The 21,174-nt window shown below is 52.8% G+C and overlaps 1 protein-coding gene across 1 annotated transcript; it reads left to right on the forward strand.

Annotated features, from left to right (window-relative positions):
* The first annotated feature begins 256 nt into the window (after positions 1-256).
* TPRN (taperin) lies at positions 257-20,243 on the forward strand. Its single transcript, XM_065648384.1, has 5 exons — positions 257-931; positions 1,139-2,688; positions 16,607-16,793; positions 17,058-17,185; positions 17,546-20,243. The coding sequence occupies exons 1-5, from the start codon at positions 262-264 to the stop codon at positions 17,606-17,608; spliced, it is 2,598 nt and encodes an 865-aa protein (XP_065504456.1). The 5' UTR covers positions 257-261; the 3' UTR covers positions 17,609-20,243.
* The last annotated feature ends 931 nt before the right edge of the window (positions 20,244-21,174 follow it).

Genomic DNA, 21,174 nt, shown 5'->3' on the forward strand with positions numbered 1-21,174 from the left:
GCCCCGGGGGCTCTCCCCGCCGCCAGCGGCCGCCACGGCCCCGCAGGGCCGAGCTCTGACACCGGCCCGAGCTGCCGGGGAGCCGGGCTGCCGCACGGCCCCGGCACCGCCCCGGGGACCCGCCGGGAGCGCCGGGCCGCCCCGGGCCCTGTCATGGCGCCCGCCCCGCCCCGCCCCGCCGAGGGCGGCCCGGGGGCGGGACCCGCTCAGGTGCGGCGGGCGGAGGCGGCCCGGCCGCGCAGTGCCCGCTGTGCCGCCGCCATGAGCAGCACGGAGCCGCCGCTCGGGGCCGGGCCGCGGGCGCAGCCCGCCTGGAAGCGGGAGATCCTGGAGCGGAAGCGGGCCAAGCTGGCCGGGGCGGCCGGCGGCGAGCCGGAGCCCCCGGCGGGGGAGCGGCTGGTGGTGGCGGAGAGCCTGGGCCCGCTGCGGGAGAACCCCTTCATGCGGCTGGAGAGCGAGCGGCGGCGGCTGCGGCAGGGGCTGCCCGGGCACGGCCCCGAGGCGGCGCGGCCGCTGCAGCAGCTGCTGGAGCTGTACAGCGCCGTGCCCGGGATCCGCACCATCCGCGCCGACAACATCCTCATCATCGAGTCCCAGCCCGACCCCGCCGCCTGCTTCGCCGAGGGGGACGCGCTGCCCGGGCGCCGCCGGGACGCGGCCGCCGCCTCCGACCCGCCGCGCCGCCCCGACCCGCTGCGGGAGCTGCTTTCCCGCCGGGGCGCCGCCCTCGCCGAGATCCGCGCTGACCAGGTCGTCATCTACGAGGCGGCCGAGCCGCCGGAGCAGCCCGAGGCGGCCGAGCCGGGCACCGTCAGCCGCCTCCTGGAGAAGTTCGGGCAGCGGCCGCGGGGCCGCCGACGCCGCGGCGGGAAGGCGCTGACCGGGCCCGGGCCCGGCGCCGTGCCGGCTGCTCCTCCGCAGGTGGGACCGGGCTCCCCCCGGGCCGGGCCGGCTGCTCCTCCGCAGGTGGGACCGGGCTCCCCCCGGGCCGGGCCGGCTGCCCCTCCAGCGGTGCCGGGCTCCCCCCGGGCCGGGCCGGCTGCTCCTCCAGCGGTGCCGGGCTCCCCCCGGGCCGGGCCGGCTGCTCCTCCGCAGGTGGGACCGGGCTCCCCCCGGGCCGGGCCGGCTGCTCCTCCAGCGGTGCCGGGCTCCCCCCGGGCCGGGCCGGCTGCTCCTCCAGCGGTGCCGGGCTCCCCCCGGGCCGGGCCGCCCCCTCCGCAGGTGGTCCCCGGCTCCCCCCGGGCCTCGGCGCCCCTCCAGAGGGTCCCCGGGTCTCCCCGGGCCCCCGCCCCAAAGGCGGCACCGGCATCTCCACCGGCGGTGCCGGCCACCCCCCCGCCACTGCCGGCTCCCCCCCGGGCTGCCACCCCCCCAGCGGTGCCCGCCGCCCCCCAGCCCCCTGTCCTGCAGCCGCCCGCCCCCCGGGCCGCCCCCCCTCAGCCCGCGGCCCCTCAGCCTCTCCCAGCTCCCCCCCAGGCCGTCACCCCTCAACCCACAGCCCCCCAGGCGGCCCCGGTTCCTCCCCGGGCTGTCACCCTTCAACCCACAGCCCCCCAGGCGGCCCCGGTTCCTCCCCGGGCTGTCACCCCTCAACCCACAGCCCCCCAGGCGGCCCCGGTTCCTCCCCGGGCCACATCCCCCCAGGTGGTCCCAGCTGCCCCCAAGGCTGCAGCCCCCCAGGCCAACTGCTTTCTCCACAAGATCGGCTCCAACTCCTTCACTGTTACCCCCCGGGGACTCCCCCCCGGCAGCCGCGTCCCCGAGCCCGGTGCTGTCCCCACCGGCCCCCGTGCGCCGGCCAAGGGGCCGCCAGTGCCATCCGCCAGCGCTCCCCATGCCACAGCCAACGCCAGGAGGCCAAAGCCAGAGGAGGCCACAGCGGCCGTGTCACCCCCACCCAGTGCCAGTCTGGCCCCCAGTGCCACCAGCTCCACCCAGCCGCTCTCCGCCTCAGCTCCCCGGGCCGGGGGCTCCTTCGAAATCCACCCGGCCCCCAAGCCCGACTTGGCCGCCATCCCAGCCCACGACCTGCAGGCCCAGGCCCTGGCCAAGCTGCGCCTGAATTCGCGCAATTCCTTCCTCTTTGTGCCTCGCCGGGAGGGCAGCCCGGCTCTGCCCGCCGCCCAGAGCACCAGCCCGGGGCCACCACCCTCGGAGGAGAAAGCACCGAAGGAGCCCCCAAGGGCTTCCGCCCCGGAGCAGGAAGAGCCTGTTGCTTCCCCACCGGCGCCTCTGGATCCGTCGGTACCTGTGACTTACATTGATGACATTGTGGTGCCAGACAACGGGGAGCTTTCTCCCAGGGCTGGCTCGGCTGCGAGGACAGGGAGCTTGACGGATCAGCCTGGAGGAGCCGGCCCTGACCTGGAGATGGAGTTTTCCTCTGTGCCCACCTACAGACCACACTCTGCCCCTCTTCAGCGGGGAGGCAGCACCTTCACTGTTGTGCCCAAAAGGAAGCCTGTTGCCTCGGGGCTGCAGACTCTTGCTGATGCCAGCGGAAGGGAGGAAGAAGAGGAGGAGGAGGAGAGCAAAGGAAAAGGCAAAGCTGTGGAGAATGCTGACGGGCCCCAAGTGGGGGTGTCCCATAAAAAGCGCTACCCCACGGTGAATGAGATCGAAGTGATCGGGGGGTACCTGTCCCTGGAGAGGTCCTGCATGAGCAAGACAGGCTCCCGCCGCAAGAAGGTAACTGCCTGGGGTGCCTCTGTGCTGAACAGCCAGGCCGAAAGTGGCTCGGTACAACTTTTGGCTTGGCTTTCCCTGAGGCAGAGGGAGATGGGCAGCGCTTTTCTGCTTCTTTTGAGAGCCAGAGGCTTAGCCTGGCAGAAGAGTGACTGGCTGCTGCTCCACGGAGTAGATGGGGGTGGGATATGACCCATGATAACTTCAGGGCCTTTCCCACAGTTGCTTCTTGGAGGTATGATAATGGAAAGCAAGATATTTCAGGTATTTAGAAAATCGAGGTGAGTCGCGTGGTTTGGCCGGCTGCGGACCTGCCCCCTCCAGCCCTGCTCGCTGTGCCCGTTGGGTGTTGGACGTGTTGAGCTCCCTGTGGTCACTGCCCACCCTGTGACACCGGGCAGTGTGGCATTGGTGCCTTCCCCGCATTAGTGACCTATTGATAGAGGCTTCAGAATTAGGTCCCTATTAGGCAGAAAGAGATTAGCAACAACTTAACTCCCCTTGATAGGCTTATACCACCTGGCTGCTCGTTCAATTGCTCCAAGTGTCTTTGGGGTGGATGCCAGGTTTTCTGACTACTTGGGATCTAACTTAGATGCTTGTGAGCCTTAAATTGCGAATTAACCTTTGCGTGGCTTGGTGAAAAGCATCTGGATGTGATAAAGACACAGTCACGCTGAAAAGAGTGGGTTATTTTCCGGCACCGGAGGAGTAGGCGTGAATTGTTCGACTCTGACAGCAGCACGCCGAGGTGACAAATCCCCATTTCTAGATCTGCGACGTGACATGTTTTTCCATAGCGGGAAGCACTGTTTGACGTTCCGTTACCTAAATTCAACTAAATATTTGTTGGACTGAATCCACGTGGGTGCCTGAGGCACCGAGCATTGTAATTTGAGGAAATCCTTTGAATGGGGTGCATCTCATTCAGAAGGAGGCAGGGAGTGCTGTTTCTCATGGCTTAATGTTAAATTCCTTTGTGAGAGTGTGCAGGCTGTACTAATTTGATGGTGACTAATGCAGGTAGCAAATCTGGAGCCTGAGAGCCATGAGATCCAGAATAAGCAAATAAGCAGGAGTGTTGATTCTCACTCAGTGCTCCTGCAGTTTTTTTCTTGTCCTCCTACAGGGAAATGCTTGATCAGACTGGAATTGTTTTGCTGCTTAAATACCTGCTGGCTTGCACTCCTTGCAGCTGTTTGCTTGGCTCTGCTTGGTTCAATTTGGGGTGTTAATTGGATTTACACCAAATGAAGTGTGTGGTATAAATGATGAAAATATCAAGACATGTTGCAGTTATGAATACTCTTAGGATGGAGGAGAAAATACAGGGGAAACCTTGCGGGACAGCCACTCAGACAAACCCAGCTTCTGACTTCTCTGTGCAGGGCAGCAGCTTTGCTGGTAAGAGAATAAAGCCTCAAGTAAGCAAAAGCAATTAAATGGCGTGCAGTGGAAGCCGTTCTTACCTGTACAATAAGGAGGGAGATGAGGAGAAGGCTGGTGCAGCGACTGAATTGTTTAAGTTTGGTCAAACACTGGAACAGGAGCCCAGAGAAGCAGTTGGCATCTCCAGCTGTTTGAAACTTGCCTGGGGAGAGCCTTGAGCAATTGAGCAGGTCAGACCTGCTTGGAGCAGGAGTTTGGACTGGAGAGACCTCCAGAGGTCCTTTCCCACCCTAAAATATCATACGATTCTTTGAAATTGGTTAACGACTGTTCCGTCCGTTCAGTGTTGGATTTGTGTGACATTGGGCAGGTCGCGTAGGGTCTCCAGCCATGTTCTTATCTGCTTAACAGCATTAACTATCCCACTGGGAAGACGATGTGTGCTAAATACTGTGAGATGCATGTACAACTGTAACGGCGTTTGCGAAGAATTATATGTGGGGATGTCCTGTGTGAGAACTTGCATAAAGATCTGGTTTCTGAGAAGAGGGTTATTAAAAGGCAAAGGAGGAACTGCCTATTACATTGCAGAGCTCAGGAGGCTGAAACAAATGGGGACCCTTGTGAAAATAAGATCCAGCTTAAGGAGAAGTAGTAAAGACACAAGTTTCTGGGTAAAATTAAAAGTGGCAATGTAGTGGGAGAAATACAGGGTTTTCTTTCAATTTCCTTCCTGCCAGCGGTGGCAAGCACGGAGTTTGTAGCCTGGGTTTAGAAGATGCTGTAGCAAATGGAAAGATTTCTGTTTACTTTTAACGTAGAGGATGTTTGTGGCTTTTCCTCTGGGTAATAAGGCCGAGTGTTGATGCCTGAAAAGGAAGGAGCTAGCATTAGGACGCATTCCTTGGTTTCTTCCCAAGAGATTGCTGTGTGTCACCACGGCAACCGACCAAAAACAAGGGTTCTGTTTTGTAGGTCTGGCTGGGGTTTTCAGAAACTTAATTTTGGCCTGCATTGGGCAGCAGCAGCAGCAGACATTTCCTGTGAGCTGGAAACTGCAGTTCTTCGGTAAAACCAATGTCCCTTTTGCTTTTGGGAGTATCAAAATCAAAGCTGGTGCTGGTTTCAGTGAGCAGCCACCCAGGTCTCTTGAGGGGATTCTCTCCAGGCAGACCTGCAGATGAGCCCACCCGCTGCTGAGCTGCTTCCTTTCCAAACTTTGCCTTGGATTTGTGGAAGGGTCTTTCTTGAGCCTGGAGCATACTTAAAGTGGTGTTTAGTGAAACTTTGGTGACTTGGAAAAAAAAATAATCAGCTTGCCGATGTAAGGAATCTGGGTGAGATAAGCAGCAGGTCTAGCACAGCCTGGAAAAGTCAGATTCCTGCAGATCAGGGGGTGTCTGTGCTTACAATCCAGGCTGATGATTTATTAGGGGGGAGGGAGGCGGTTGTGGCAGTTGGACTGATTGTTCTGTGAGGTGCAAATTGTGTTTTTCTCCAAATGCGGAAATTCAGCCTCCCTTTTCCGTCCCCTAGTCTGGCCACTGATTGCCGGACTATGGTATTGATGCCAGCAAAACGGAGCTGACTCAGTCCCCGTCCTCCGGCCAACATCCTCCTTGACTTTTTGGCGTGGGAGGGTGGCAGGGCCGGCGTGGAGCGGGTTCCACGCTGCTGGTGTCTGTGGGGAGGGAGCTCCAGCTCCTGCGCGACGGAGTTGTACTTGGGACTTTGCTGTGGCCTGCTGGTGTTCAAGGCCTTTTGGGGGAAAACAGCTTTATTGCTCCTTCCAGACACTTCAAATATGTGAAGCAGCTGTTAGTTTTGGGGTTGGAGCTGGAAGTTGAGCTGATGAGGGAGAGAAAAGCTGTTTCTGTGTCGGGATAAAAAAAACGGGTTCCCAGCTGTCTTGTGCAACTGGAGCTGCTGCGGTGGGACAGTCGTTGTTCACCCAGGGCTGTGAAGGTGAACGTGGGGTTGTGTATGACGGGACATGATCAGGATCTGCAGGTGGAGGGCTGATCCCCAGCCGTGCTCGTCCCAGGGACCGGGCAGGGAGTTTGAGCTCTTGTCCTCCTGCGGGTGTTCAGGTGCCCTTCAGGACTGTTCATGGCTTTTTGAGACCTCTCCAAGCAGTATCACAGTTAGTTCAGATAAAACGATGGGGGTGTGACTTCAGTTTGAAGACTAAGCGAACGTTTGCAGCGTTGAACAGGTGTGCGGGTTCCGAGCGGAGCTCTGGGCAGCTGCAGAGGCTGTCGGTGCTGACGGCAACGGCAGGATACGTGCAGGGGTGGAAGGAGACCTGCTGACCTTCGTTCTCAACGGGGAGAGGATGCGGAACGCTGTCAGTGACCTCTGCTTAGTGCTCATCTTCGTACTCTGTTACTACAGAAGTAAGGACGCGTCAGCCTGATAGCAGCTCCAGGAGGAAGGGAAGGCTTTGCTGCAGGATGTGGATCTTTGGGATCTCGGAGGATAAAATCTAGCTCGGCTGAGCTGACAAGAATCAATCTTGGTTTGGTTACCTGCCAGAATAACGCACAATAAAGTAGTCAGTGAGATAACAACCTAGGTTTCTGTAAAACACGTGACTGGCATGTTGGGGCGAGTGCTCGGAGAGGACTGCAAACTGCCAAGCCCACTGAGCTCCACAGATGTGGTTGGCAGTCTTCAGCCTTCGTGTTCTCACCTTGTTCGAGGCCGGGCTCTGCCATGAGGTCCTGCGTGTGCAGAATTGGCCCTGACTGTGCTCCTTCCTTATGTCTTCGCTCCTGCAGTTCAATCCAAGTCACACTGTGTTTGTCCTCTCCAGGACCTGGTACCTCCTGGGGATCCGGCGGGAAAGGTGACTTCTGGCCAGGCCACCCCAAGTCCTGTAAATAACAGGACTTGAGAGCCAACAGACAGCGGATTGTGGATGGTTTTAATGTTTTTTGCTTGTCACAGTCGGCAGTTTGAGTGCAGCAAGGTGAGCTGCAGCCTTAACACGGCTTACAAGAGCAGGGTTGGTGGGATCCAAGCGGTTGGAGTCTAACGCTTTCCTGCTTCTTTGCAAAAGCGTCTTCGAAGATGTTCAGCTTAGGTGGACTTTAGCACAGTTCATTTTTCTCATGTTTCGAGCTGCATAATGCCTGAGCATGGCTTACCAAATGCCAGCTTAAATGTCTGTTCAAAAAAGGATTCTAAACATCCCTCAGCTTTTCATCATGGGCGAGACTGGGCAGCGGTTTTGTTGGTTTAACCTGCCGAACTTCTTGCTCTGTAGCTTTCCATCTGTCCCGTTCTGCTGGAGACGGTCTCCTGTGAGAACCAGGTGGAGGCCGAGATGCTGGCAGGGACGAACACTTCCAGCTATTGCCCAGACCTGTTTGAAGCAAGTCTGCACAGTGTGGAATCCAAATACCAGCGACTGCCTGAAGTTTGTTTTTTTTTTTTTTTGCAATGTATAACACAAGTAAATTAACCAGAAGACAAGTAAATGAGCCTGGTGGCAGAAGCAAAAATCTCTCTGCAAAAATTACTTCATTATCTCATCTCTATGTTTTGGAGGGGTCAGGGCAAAGATTTGTGTTATTTGGCTCTCGGAGAGCTGCATGTTCCTGTTCTATTTTCTGTCTCGTGGCTGTGCTTTGCACAGATACATCTGCTGCCTTGAAGGAGGGGCTGTAGTACATATCTGACATGGATGTATGGAATTTTTGGTAGATGAGCTCAGCAGTGACAAGTTCCTCTCAGAAAATACATGTCTTGGATGCTCAGGCATGGTCCCTCCCCTGGTGATTTCCACTACCTGTCAGATGTGAGCAGGCTGATTCACCCTGACAGAGCCATTTCCCTGCCCTTTTCTAATTCTGCCGATTTTTAGCCTATGATGTTGGTGGCTCCCAGAAATCAGGATTGCTTTTTAAACCACCTCACGAGCTGCACCCAAGGCTATCGGTGGTTTTTGTTTCCCCGCTGCCTGCCAGCTCCTTGACGTGCTGGCACTTTGTGTAAACCCCTGGCAGAGCAGATGAGTCATGTTTATCTCATCTCTGTAGTGGGAAATTTTCTGCAACTCTGAGATTTTTCGCTGGCCTTGCGACTCCTTGTGCCGCAGCGACAGTCCGAGCTGCTCCCAAATTCCCCCTGGTTCTCTTCCTCCCGCCCCCTGCTTGTCGGCAGTATGGGCGATGGGACAGAAAGGCGAAAATAGAAACTCTTATGCAAGTAAGAGCCAAGCCTGCCTTTGAAGCTGGTTAGGACATGCCCAGGGCTCAGCCCTGCCCAGAGCTCAAGAGGAGATTTGGAGCGCTTTGTGCTCTCAATTCTGACCATGCGGATTACAGTTAACGTTATTTTAATCGGTTTCCTTAATCTGTGGACCAGATTGGAGATGGTTTGTAATTTCCCTCCGTCTCAAGAATTCAGCTTGTCTGGGGTTTGGGTTTTCCTCCCCGCTCTGTTTTTTCCAGTGCGTGGTTCCTGCGGCAGTACACACAGGTTGGCTGGGGGAGAAGTTCCGCTTCTCTGTGTTATATGTGGGAAATGGTAGGAAAAATTAAAATGTTTAGTGTCCGAGTTCAGTGGCAGTAAAGGAAACCTCAGTAAGAGTTGCTGCAGCAGCATCTCCTTCACCTCTGGGGCTCTGCTCACTCCCTTCCTGCGTGAAACCTGGGTAGTTTAAAATCTATTTATAAAACCCTGACTTTTCCTAGTGACTGCGGTGGGATGTGGGGATGCCATGAAGCTGTGACGATATCTCTGTTTGGACAGTTTGTGGAGGAAGAGTGACATGAAGTGTCTGTATCACACAGAGACACTTCACAAACATCCTGGGAAAAGCTGGACCGAAGGAGCTTGGTGCTGATGTTTTCTGAGAAGCGCCTTTGAGATGATCTTGGGGACCTGGCAGGATGGAGCTGCTGTTCCGTAGGCATTTGGACTATAAGCAAGCTGAAGAAAATAAACCAAAGACAATAGGAGATCAAACTGCTTGCATGCTTAGGGAAATAGTATGGCTTGCAGCGAGTGAAAACACAGGTCTGAGAGTGTATCCGTAAGGCAGCTCTAAGTGCAGCAAGGTGAACTTGCTGCACTTAGTCACTTCTCTTCGAGGAAGTGTCTTTTGCATATTAGTAGTACAGAAAAAGGGCAAGAGAGACATGAACTTAGTTGTGCAGCTCATACTGTTCATGTCATTGAAGCCTTGTTCTCCTGAACAAGGAGCTCCTTGCCAGCGTGGGAAGTCATTCTGTTCCCAGCCTCCCCATGTTTCCCGGGAAATGATGCTCCGTCTGTCCCATTCCAGCTGGAGACGGTTCACTTGTACCAAACCGAGGGATGTGTTCGGACTTCTCTGGTGGGTCTTGGTTGCCCAGAAATGTTTGTGGGTGGCACCTCCCAGGGCTGCACCGCGTTGTAGCCACAAATTGTAGGCTCAGAGTTGCTTGTAAAGCAGAATCCTCTGCTGTTTGGGAGTTTTGTGCATTGTTTATGAAGATACCAAGTCTTGGCACTGATTGTGTCTTGTTTGTGCCTGCTCTCTTTGTGTATTCAGATGAGATCTGTTTTCATATATGTAGGGAGATTTGTCCAGTTCTTATGGGCCAAGTAAGTAATATTTGAGTTGCTTGTTAAACTGTGGAAGGCTCTGGCTCCTCTGCCCGCAGATGTGCGAGGGAATGAAGGGATCCTTGGGTGAATAGCTGCCTTGTACCCTGTCACACTGGGACTCCCAATGGCCCTGGGCTTGTTTGGGTGCTGGAATCTCTCCTTGTCCAACAGGGTCAAGGGAAGAGTTAACAAAGCTGCTCCGGGACTGTCCCTACCCCGTCACTTCTCATCAGGAATTTGAAACTTCCCCGTGTCTTGTATGAGGAGTTTAATATTTCGAATCTCCGTGCATTGCTCCTATCTGCCATGTGCTTCAGCATATTGATTACACAGAGCTGGCTGTGTGGGCTGCCTTGTAAACGGAGACTTTTCTTGTTTTGCCTTGTGGCCTGGGAGCTGGGATGCCGTCCTGGAGGCCACCTCTGCTTTGCCGGCAGCTCGGTGCTTCCCCGACACGGAATCTGCGGTGCTGCCGGCTCCGGGACGCAGCTCATAGTTGAGCAAAACTCAGTGTTACTCTTGGGAAACACTTCTTGGAAAAGCCCCATCAAGTGAGACTATGGTGGAGCAGCCAACTGCTGTACCCCAAAACTCTTCATTTTGTACAGAATGACAGAAAAGTGCATTTCTGAAGTGCCATCTGCAGTTTTCTGGGCATACTTAGGCTGCTTCAGCCATAGGTACGGCGTTAATCTCATCTAGGAACCAAGCCTCAAGTCCCCTCCATTCCTAGGAGTACCTGTCAGGGAAAAACCTATGTTAAGGAAAGGCTTTAGAGGTACAAAAGCTGGTTATCTTCTCCCAAATGATAGCAAATGCCTTGGCGATGCTACTGCAGCCCCCAGGGTACCGTTCCAGGCTGCTGTGCATGGAGATTTTGCCTGGACTTATGATCATGTGTCAGCCCAAACTGTTGAGTATTTCCAGGACAAGTACAGGCATGCAGATGAGCTCATTGCTAACTCCTATGAAATGGCTAATTTCCCCAAAAATCCTTTATCTAAACGTTTCAGGGAGAAAACTACATCACATGAGAGTTGTTTGGAACATTGGCTGCAGGTAGTAATGAAAAAAATGGAGGTCCCTGCAGAGGTATGCAGTCTAGGAACTGGTCCTCTGCCTCCTTTTACTATATTTGCTCATCCGTGAGAATGGTCAGACTGGGTCAGATGGAAAAGCCAAGGTAAACTCTTTGGGGAACGTTGTCCACCATAAAATATCTGCTTCTACGCTCTGTTTCCAGTCTCACAGGCAGTTTTTTGTGCAGGGAGCCTCCCTCTCACCCCATGGAGCTGGGAGGTTGGTCCGTGTTAGACCCATCTCTTTGCACAGATCCTGAGCTCTGCTGTCCCCCAGCCTCCCCGATGGGTTTTGGTGCTGGAGGGGCTTTCCTGCCCAGCCTGGGGGCTGTTTTTTGCAAATCTCTGTGGGCTGCCCTGTACCAACCCGATGCACATCCAGCTGTCTGCTGCCACAGCCTTCAGGTTTCTGGGGTCACGTCGTGTGCTTTTTTCTCCTTGGCCAAATCTCTGGACAGCCAGTGCAGCAACAGATACAGCAAAGCTCCATGTAAGACTGCACAGAAACACAAGGTGATTTTTGTTCAAACCACTGATTTTTTTTTTTTTTTTTTTTTTTGTCCGTGCTTGTTCTGTCAGAGATTTCAATCCCTCTTTTGTATTCATGCTGAATTGTTGTCCACTCTTCCTGCAGATATCAGCTGAAACCCTCCTGGTGCAGAGAAGGGAGGGATTTGGCTGCCCAGGTGTGAAAAGCTGTTAAACCAGGTGCTTTAAATCACACTCAGCAGCACCTCGGCAGCCCATCTGTGTCCTGGGGAGTCAGCGCAGTCACTAATTTTGCCATTTCAGGGTTATATTGCTTGGGGAGAGAGGATGATTAGAGGAAAAGGAGTACCTGAAAAGAGCAAATCTTGATCCGTGGTGCTACTCAGCTGTTTGAATCTTGTGAAGTAGTTGGGTTTGGGAGATGGGGAAATGGGCTCCATCGTTTTAATCGCATCCTAGGCTGCTATGATGGGGATCAATACAATGACCTGACTCTCCTTGCTGGAATATAGTTAAAGGGTGATGTGTTTATCTCTTTTTTCTTTTTTCTTTGAATGCCTAGAACATTTTTTTTCTTACTCTTATAAGGTGAGGATTTAGATTGGCAGAGAGGTTCCTGTTCAAAAGGTGCAAAGCACAACATTACCACTTTGGCTTTGCCACACCTGCCAAGAAGCAGCTGTGATAATGGGTGGCGAAGAGAAAAGCCACACTAAAAAAGTCGCTTCTGGAGTTGAGGATCCAGATTAGCCCCACCGTTTGCTCCTGAGACTTACGATGACACCTCTGGATTGTGAGAAGCCGTTGGGTGTTCGCTCTTTCATTAACTGGGGGGACTTGTAGACTTTCCCACTGTGGCTTTTGGAGGTGAGGTGTCTGCTGACTTTCCTTGTTCGTGTTGCAGGTTGGTTTCTGTAAACTGGTTATTTTTATTTCTAGTATGTCTTTGTACATGGGGGCTCTTTTTGTTGTTGATCAGGGTGCAGACTGGGTCCTCGCAGCCTCCGTGACCTCAAAGAAGGTTGACTTTTTTTTTTCTTTTCTAAATGAGCCATGTATGACTACTCAGATTTACGTTTGTTGGGGAATGTTTACCCTGGCTTCTCTTTCCTGGGTACTTTATTACGCATTACTATTCAAATCCCAGGAAATAAATAAATGATTTTTGCTATGGCAACAAGAATCTGGTGGCTGAACAGCACAATATTCCCTGAAAAGCCTACCTTATCCTTCCCAGTGCGGCTCTGATTGCTGGGTAGAGTATTAATAAATAGATATATGACTTGGGGTTGGACCCTGGGTTTGTGACAGTTCTGAGTGAAGCGTTTGGCTGAGCAAACAGTGACAACTCCCTGCAAACATCCACCGCTGAAGGGTGCAGGATTCTTTCTTTCCACAACTGGCAGCTGCTGCAGACGCAGAGACGGGGCAGCTGCTGCTGGGACACGATGGGCAGCGTCCTCTGCCCGGGCTGCAGTGTGCGGGGCTCTTCGGGGATACGTTTATCTTCTAAAGAAAATGACCCCTGTTGCCTTTTGTGTTTTCCTAAAGTGTATATGGTCTGGCAAGGGGCTGGCTGGCTCTGCAAACCTGTTGTCTGTGACACTACTGGGCTCCTGATTTTTCTTTTTAGATGGTTCCTGGGATGGAATCTGCCTGTGTTCCCTACACACAGTGCCCAGTTCTGCTCATCAGCTGCTTGGAGCGTTCCTTAAGGTGGTTGTATCAACCCGTGCATCCCCTCCAGGGGATGATGATCCTCTAGGATCAATCAAAGGTGTTTTGTGCCTCATATTTGGGTCAGGAGCTCGTGGGGCAAACCCGGCGATGCCACGGCTCTCGGCAGGTTTATCGCGTTGGGTTTTGTGGCTCTCGCTCGGTGTGGGCAGGGTGGACGAGCACCGCGGGCTGTGCAGGTGCAGGAGGGCGGCTGCTCGTGTGGAGCTGGTTCACCAGAGCCCAACCTGTGCCAGCGCTGGGTTGTTTCCCGGTGTTTGCTCTGCCTGGGTGCGTCCCGCTGCTTTATTGCTCTTGCTGCTGCTCGGTAGCAGCGCACTGGGTGCAGGGGGTGCGATGCTGCTCTAGAGCCAGCTGATGTGGTTTTGGGGGGTCTGGCAGCGGGTGCACTCTGGCCAAGCAGGACTGTCAGCGCTGTCCCGGCCGGAGGTGGTGTTGAAGCAGCAAATTATCTTGTAACGAGGCCTCCCCTGAGCTGCAGCCCTGGGTGCGTGGGGCTGGCACCGCGGTGGTTAATGAACAGCTTCAACATCACCCTGTGCGGCGGTGGGGCCTCTCCAGCAGGTACCCGACAAACCCCACGGCAGAGCCGTCTGCAGACACCCAGCCCGGATCGGGGGGTGAGCGTGGCCCCAGCTGAACTGGCTTAGGAGCTGCTTTAGTTCAGGGCTTAGGCTGGGCTCTTGGCATGTTGCCTCTGCGTGTCTCCTTGTCATTTCTGCTGCTTTCTACTCCTTGGTTTTACCCCCTGGTGAGGCTGTTTCCTCCTCCTGCACTACATGCAGCTTTGGACCAAATTAGACTCCAAGTCATTTTTCTTAGAGATTTTCTCATGACAGCAGAAAACCAGAAAAACCTAGTTCCATCTCCCAGTTCTAAAACCAGGGCACATCTCTCCCGTCCCCTTTATTTTCCGTGTTTAGCCAAGTACGTCTCGCCCGTCAGCAGCCGCCAGCGCTGTGAGCAGCCCGAGCGCAGTGTCTGGTTCTGGGACAGCCCTGGGCACGGCCGCCCCGGGGCCTTGGTCCCTGGCAGCGCGGCACGTCCCGCGGCACAGACCGCGCATTGTGAGCCGCCGCTGCCCGGCTCGGATCAGGGAGCATCTAGGTCAGCACAAGGGGCGAGAAGTCCGGGAAGTGGCAACTGGGATGCTCGGATCTTGAGGGCTGTTTTGTTCCAACCGCTTTTCTCTGAAATACAGTCGTTCCTCTCCCTGTGTGTCACCTGGAGAAGGTCAGAGGGGCTCTGCCAGGGCTGGGGCAGGGAGTGGGGAAAGGCAGCTGGTTGTCTTTGCTGTTTAGAATCATAGAATCATTTTGGTTGGAAGAAACCCTCAGGATCATCGAGTCCAACCATAACATAACCTGACTTTAGCACTACCCCATGTCCCTGAGAACCTCATCTCCGTCTGTTCAACCCCTCCAGGAATGGTGACTCCACCACTGCCCTGGGCAGCCTGTTCCAATGCCCAACAGCCCTTTCCGGGAAGTATTTTTTCTTAATATCCAATCTAAACCTCCCCAGGTGCAACTTGAGGCCGTTTCCTCTTGTCCTATCACTTGCTACTTGGGAGAAGAGACCAACACCGTGTGTTCTCCTGGCAGCGAGGGGAGGGCACCCAGCCTGCATCCGAGGTACATCCCGGCCTCGTGCAGAGTAGCACACAGCTCCAGAATGCTTATTTACCATGCAGAGGATGTGTTGGGTATTCGCTCTGCACCTGGGTTTGGTTCAAGCTCCCCTCATGGCTTTTCTGCAAAGCAGCAGTGAAATTCTCACTGTTTTACCTTGACGACCCCTGTCACCCACATCTCCTGTCTGTGGGCAGCGCAGGGTGCCACGCAGCAGAAACTGGCTGCTGCTCGCTGGCTCCGGCCCCGCGCAGCTGCAGGTTTGGTTTCAGAAGCTCCCCAGGCAGCAGCAGCGTCGCAGCGGTGCTGGTGCAGGAACTCTGTGCCGCGGGGTTGCTCGGTGGCTGCTCGGGGCCATGTGCTGTTTCTCAGCCCATGGGGTATTTTGTGTATGAGGGAAACTGCAAATACGGCACGTGGGGCAAATGTGCTGCTCTTTCTTCTTGCCCGTTGTTATTACACAGCATGAGAAGAGATCTTCTGAACCATCCAGATCCTAGCACCTGGCACAAGCAACCATGCCCTTTTAATTCTGTTCACAACCCTATTAGCTCAATTTTAAATGTAGCTGGAATTAAAGGGATCACAACACCCTCGTAGGCAGCTGCTCCTGAACCTTGATCTGCATTGGCTGGATACTTCCCTACTTTTGGCATAAATTCCTTCCTGGCAAGCTTATCCTCCTTGTTTGTCTGTTGTATGCTGGCATCAGCACTTCTGTGCTCCTTGGTGTTTGTTTTCGTGGTGTACTTACCAAGAGCTGTTACACTTTTTGCCAGTGTGAACAGGCTGAATCTCCTCTCCACTTGTTGAGGTGGCTTGTAACCAGATCATCTGAGCAGAAGGGTAGATTACTGATTAGGACGTGTAAGGCTGCAGGGGAAAACCCTTTCCCTCAGCTTTTCCTTCCAGCTTGGAAGAGGACATATGGAGTTACCGTGTCTGGGCGTCTTGCTGCAGGAGGGATGCAGAAACTGGAGCAAATCCAGTGGAGGCAACCAAAGTGCTGCTGGGGCTGGAGGAAAAGGCACATGAGGAGAATCTGAAGGAGCTGGTTTGTTCAGCCTGGAGGAAAGAAAGGGGGGTCCAAGTGCTGCCTTCCACGACCTGCTGGGTGTCACAGGGAGGACGGAGCCCGGCAGTCCCTGTTTCCAGAGGAAATACCCTGTTTTATTCCTGATTTATTTAAGCAGCATCCTAACGATGATTACTGTCCTGTAGCCAAGCCAAAATTTCTTTCTCAGTTATTCACAGGTGATGAACCGCTCTTAGAGCAAGGGTTGATCTTAAACATTGTCCCATTTCTAGCCTTCTTGCTCTTCGGTTTTCTGAATAACCCATAAAATTCTGTTTTTTCCTTGACAAACTCCCATGTGGGGGTCATCTTCATTGTCAGTCTCACCAGTTATTGTGCAAAGGTCACTGATGAGGATACTAAAGAAAACCGGTTTCAAAACAGAACCTTTAAATACCTCTCACTTGCACAGTATTTTCCATCTCTACTACCACCTACTACCATCTCTCCTTCAGCTGCTTCCATCTTCTCACTTTTGGTATTAAACCCTGGTTTTATCTAGCTTAAATAGCTTTTTGCCAGGATATCCTCCCAAAAATGTAGTCTGGATCACCGATGTCTCTGCTGTCTAGAGCAGGGGTACAGAAATGAGTTGGCAGTCGTTAGCAATGTCACCTTTCCAACGTGTGGATGCTTTCCTCTCCTCCATGGTGACACCGATGCCTCTTGAGGGACAGGCTGGCAGCTCCTCCTGGACCTCTCAGCCTCCTGACTCCATCCCACCGATGTGGTTAGCTGCTTCTGTGGTTTCTGTCAGCACAGTAAGAGATTTGACAAGGCCTGTGGGGAAGGCTGGGGGAGATGCAGTGGCTCCCTGAAACCAGGTGAAGCCCTGGGGTGGGATGTGGCCTTTGCCAGAGCAAACCTTGGAATTGATGGCTTCTTACACTGATTTCTAATGATTCTCCTTTGCGGTTGTCTAGATGAAGATCTCCTTCAATGAGACAAGTTTGCAAACCATGTTTGAATACCCATCAGAGAGCTCACTGGCAGAAGAGGAGGAGGAGGAGGAAGAGGAAGGACATGCTTCTGAAACAGAGGAGGACAAGTCTCGCACCTTTTACATTCCGCGCCCAAATAGCACTTTGCATCCCAGTACACCTAACTCAGGTGAGCCAGGCACTGTGGTGGCTCTGTGGGGTTATCGGGGGGTCTGACACTGTGCACGTTTCCTACAGCCCCTCCTGGGGCTCCACACAGGTGGAAATGTTAATAGAGGTGACTTCTGACAGCAGAACTGGGGCTTGGTGGGGACAGGGCTTGAACCAGGCCAGGGAACGGCCGATGGGCAGCTGCTGTGCTGTCCCTGCCACGATCCTCATCCTGCTTCCCTTTGGGCAGTGAGAAATATTCATGTCACCTTTGTCCTTCCAGATTTATCCAGCTACACCCCAAAGCACTCCGTGAAGTTCAGCACGTGGCAGGAGCAGAAGTATGAGGAGATACCTACCGCAGAGGGACCTCTGGCAAAGGAAGCTGATTCCCATGGGACCCAAGTAATGGTAAGACTCGAAATAAGCAGATCTTGGCTTTGTCCCGCTGTGCTCTTATTTCAGTGCTTGGGTTGGTCTGGACAGTGGATGAGATGGGATGTGCTTCTGCTGAACAGCTGTGTGTGTGTTTGCAGCCCACAAAGGGATCACCACACGGTCCCGCTCGCAGGCCTGCCTCTCCCTCTGTGTGTAAAGGAGACTTAGGGCAGCTGGCACACTCAGTACTTCGGGGCATGTTTGAAGGAGGGAATTAAACATGCTCGTTAGCCCCAGCCAAGGTGCCAATGCATCCGTCACCGTCTGACAGTGTGGGTATTAATTTGCTTTGGATTTGATGACACCTCCGTGTCAACTCTGCTTCCTCCACAGCTCACCCCAGCAGAGAAGGGTGGACTCTCGGATTTCAGCAGCGAGCCTGCTCTGTATTTTTGATCGCTTCATCTCCCAGCCTGCAGCAGCAGCTGCTGGACAAAGCGCGTCAGTGCAGCTTCCCAACGCCCCTGCAAGCGCCACGGAAACAAGCTTCTGGGTCCCTCCGTCACCACAGTTTTCGCTGGATCCTGATGCCAAGGGTGGACTAGATGCTATCGGGCAACTTCAGAGAATATTTGCACTGGATTCTGGGACCTAATTACTACTTTTAAGGCGTATGATTTATTCTACCTGTGGCCTTACATATTCCTTGTTCAAGATCAGCTGCCGATTAGGCAAATATCTTAAGAACCGATCTGTAATCCCAGGATGGGTGTAGATTCTCTCAGTGCTTACCCGAGTCCACACATCCAGGCACTGTGGGGTCTGGACGGGTTTTGTGACACTTCTCCCATCAGCGGCCCCAGTGGAGAACGGTTCTGGAGCCAGAGCACTGGGAGCTCTGGGCAGCTCGCTGGGTTCACAGAGCTGCTTGTGGTTTGGCAGCTAAACTGGGTGTCAGTTTGGAAAACAGTTGAAGATTCATGCTTTGTTCTGGGTTGAGTTTCACTGAATCATCATGGAATTAATGTGCCAGTTACGTTCTTGCAAAGGAAGCCGAATGTGCTGTGTGAGGGATGGGAAGGGGAATTAATGTCTTTAGCTTTAGGTGTCATTTTTGCACTGATCTATAAAGAAGTGTCCAGACTGGCTTGAGCCTCTGGAATATTCCCAAACATTGGCCATAGCTTTGATCTGTTGACACCACTCTGGCATCCAGCCTCTGTAACAGGTGATGTGCTTCATTTTCCTCTTGTTGCTTTGCTCCAGCATCTGACGGGGCCAGGCCCAAGATGTATCTGTCTTTCCAGCCATGCCTGCTCTGCTCCTCCAACGCAAAGCACAGGAGGGCCACTTCACTCCTTTATTCCGCAGAACTTGAACAAGGAATATGTTTTGTTTTGTTTTCTAGGATTTTTATAGTTCTATTGTAATTGTTTAATGCAGCCAATATGCAAAAGAATCCGCTAGACTCTTCCATTTAAGTTTTCTACTACTGTAAGCTCAGGGTCAAAATTGCACTCTGGAAAAGATGGAACACTGCTGCTAATGTGATTTGTACTTCTGGGATTAAAACAGATGCAGTTGGAATAGATCTGGCCTCTTTGGGCTTTATGAAATGAGTGGCACCGCAGCATGTGGCTCTAGCCAAAGGAACAGGCTGGTATCTTTGATTAAATTTGATACGTTTGTTGGATTTTTATTATATATAGATGAAGGTCTATTCAAGGTGATGCAGGTCTGCGAACTGAAAATGCTTTGCGCACCTTGCACTTGTTTTGTGGTTATTGTATTTTTAGCAGCAGGATGCAGGGAGTTCCACTGAAAAATATGGTCAGGACTAAATGTTAGGACATACCTACTTGTAGCCGTTCTCTTTTGCCCTCGGTGCCTAAATATTTCTGGAAAGATAATGCAAAAAACAAAAGAACTACTCGGCAGTTCGTTGGATGTTGGCTGGAGGGGCCACAAAGGAAGGTTTTTTTCCACCTCCTTGCACTTCTAAGGCTCGTCCTTTTCAAGCTAACTCAAGATCTGCTCCCAGGAGCAGTACGGGGCTGGCACCGCATCTGCCTGGGACACAACACAAGTACCATGGAAACAGTGGGGAGTCCCATGTGTTGGGGCTTCTCCCGTTAATGAAATACTTCAGGACAAGATGCTGAGACAGGTAGAATGAAGAAACACACAGGACTGCTAGTGACTGGCAGATTTAAGGGATGGGTAAGTTACAGATGTGTGGAGTTAAACACGGAGCCAGGACAAGGTGCCTGGACTAGTCCTGACTTGGTTCTGCTACGGATCAGTGAGGAAAGCTAAAGCCAGCGATATCCTGCAGCTCATTCCACTGACACTCTGCTCTGGCCCCGTGTGTGCTGTTCTCTGTGCCCACGACTTCTCCGGTGAGGAAAGAGCAGCGGAGCTGTGGAGTGCGCAGTGTGCTGCTCCAGAGAGCACAGGGTGCTACCCATCGCTCTGCTCCTTCCGTCCACCTGCTCTACCCGTAGCTGTGATTTGCACCTCACTGAGCGCTGCCTTCACGCTTCCTGGCTTTGTATTATATTCTAATCCCCGTCTGTACCAGCTGAACTCCTCTTGCTCTTGGCAGAGCAAGGTGAACGCTGTTTTGAAGGCAGCACCATTAGCTGCTAAGTCACCTCCTGGGATATGCTTCAGCATCACTGTGCTCAAAATAAAGGGTATTTTTCTTATAGATGCCTCCCCTGATCTCTAGCATTTGAGGAACAACTTTAGTAGATTTCTGACTAATACCAAAGTGTATCTGAAATGAAAATTTACTTCTGCAAAAAAAACCCCAACCCTTTATTAAATGTGGCATCATTGTACCAGAACAGCAGCTGTCCCACACCAACAGGACTTTTCAGGCTGAAGAAAAAGTTTAGGAATGCTTTTGTTCACGTGCTTGCTTTTCTTTTTCTTTTGAAGTGCTTTGTGGCTCACAGGCTTTACCAGCATTCTCAATTTCTTCCTTTAAGACATCTAGCAATGTCTGAGAACTCTCCAGAATCTGGGAAAGAAAGAAATAAAAATAGCTTATTTTTACATAAACTGCTTCTCTTATGAGTTCCCTTTGGATTCAGCTGATCTGCCTTGCAGCAAGAGGGATTTTCTACCCCTTACAATATCTGATTCTTGGTGATATATCATCCTGTCTCACCTGTGGAGGAATTTCTGTGGTTCATGCCCATATTCTGACTATGAATCACCTGAGGCAATTTATCTGGTTTAGAGCATGAGCCAGAGAACTCCCTGAAGCGGGCTGTGTGCTGAACTTCAGGCTCTGTTTGGTTTTATTTTAATTTTTTAAGGGAGATGTTGATACCTGGGCTTTTTAGATCAGTATTAGATTGTGCTCAGCTGACCCCGTTTCAAGTGTCTTCCCCTTAAAATTGCACACTTTAAGTTTCTTGCCTAAAGACTAACTCAACTCTGCATTGACTTTAACTCGGACTAAAGTTTTCCTTTTATTAATTTTCTTCTATTTTTAGCTAATATTGTGTATCATGTAACACTCCCACTTACTGTGCACTAAGAAGCAAGGCCACCCGCAGTTTAGGAGACCTCGCTGCCTGTCCATCTCGCAGTTTTCAAGTTCTAACACAGTGGACAACTGTAACAAAATGGGATAGTAGGGTTGTAGTCCCAAAGATGATTTATGCTCCTGTGAACCTGTGGAAATGACTGAGTGGTCAGAGAAGCGCTGAAGGTAAGTGCCCCGCAGGAGGAGGCTCCGGCAGGACGTGTTGGTGGGATCTCGCCGGCTTGTCCGTGGAAGAAGGTGGAGTTTTGTGACTGTCAGGGGCTGGGGGACGGCAAGGATGTGATTACAAAGAGATGCACACCCCTAGGAAAGGGACTTTGTTACTGGTTTCTCTTTGCAGGATGTCTGCGTTTCCAACCTACCTCTGCTTCTCACTTACTGTGACTCTTCTCATTTCAATAAACATGAATTCATTTGTAGGCTGGGGGGTTGTGACTTGTATCTCCGGGAAGGTTTCTTTTAA

Source organism: Caloenas nicobarica, chromosome 19, assembly GCF_036013445.1.
Source record: "Caloenas nicobarica isolate bCalNic1 chromosome 19, bCalNic1.hap1, whole genome shotgun sequence".
NCBI lineage: Eukaryota > Metazoa > Chordata > Aves > Columbiformes > Columbidae > Caloenas > Caloenas nicobarica.

What these genes read in the sequence shown, in the direction of transcription:
- TPRN (XM_065648384.1), top strand. Translation starts at nt 262, where the DNA reads ATGAGCAGCACGGAGCCGCCGCTCGGGGCCGGGCCGCGGGCGCAGCCC. An exon ending in TCCCAGTACACCTAACTCAG is followed by an intron (nt 16,794 to 17,057) that starts GTGAGCCAGGCA and finishes TTGTCCTTCCAG; the next exon opens with ATTTATCCAGCTACACCCCA. An exon ending in CCCATGGGACCCAAGTAATG is followed by an intron (nt 17,186 to 17,545) that starts GTAAGACTCGAA and finishes CTTCCTCCACAG; the next exon opens with CTCACCCCAGCAGAGAAGGG.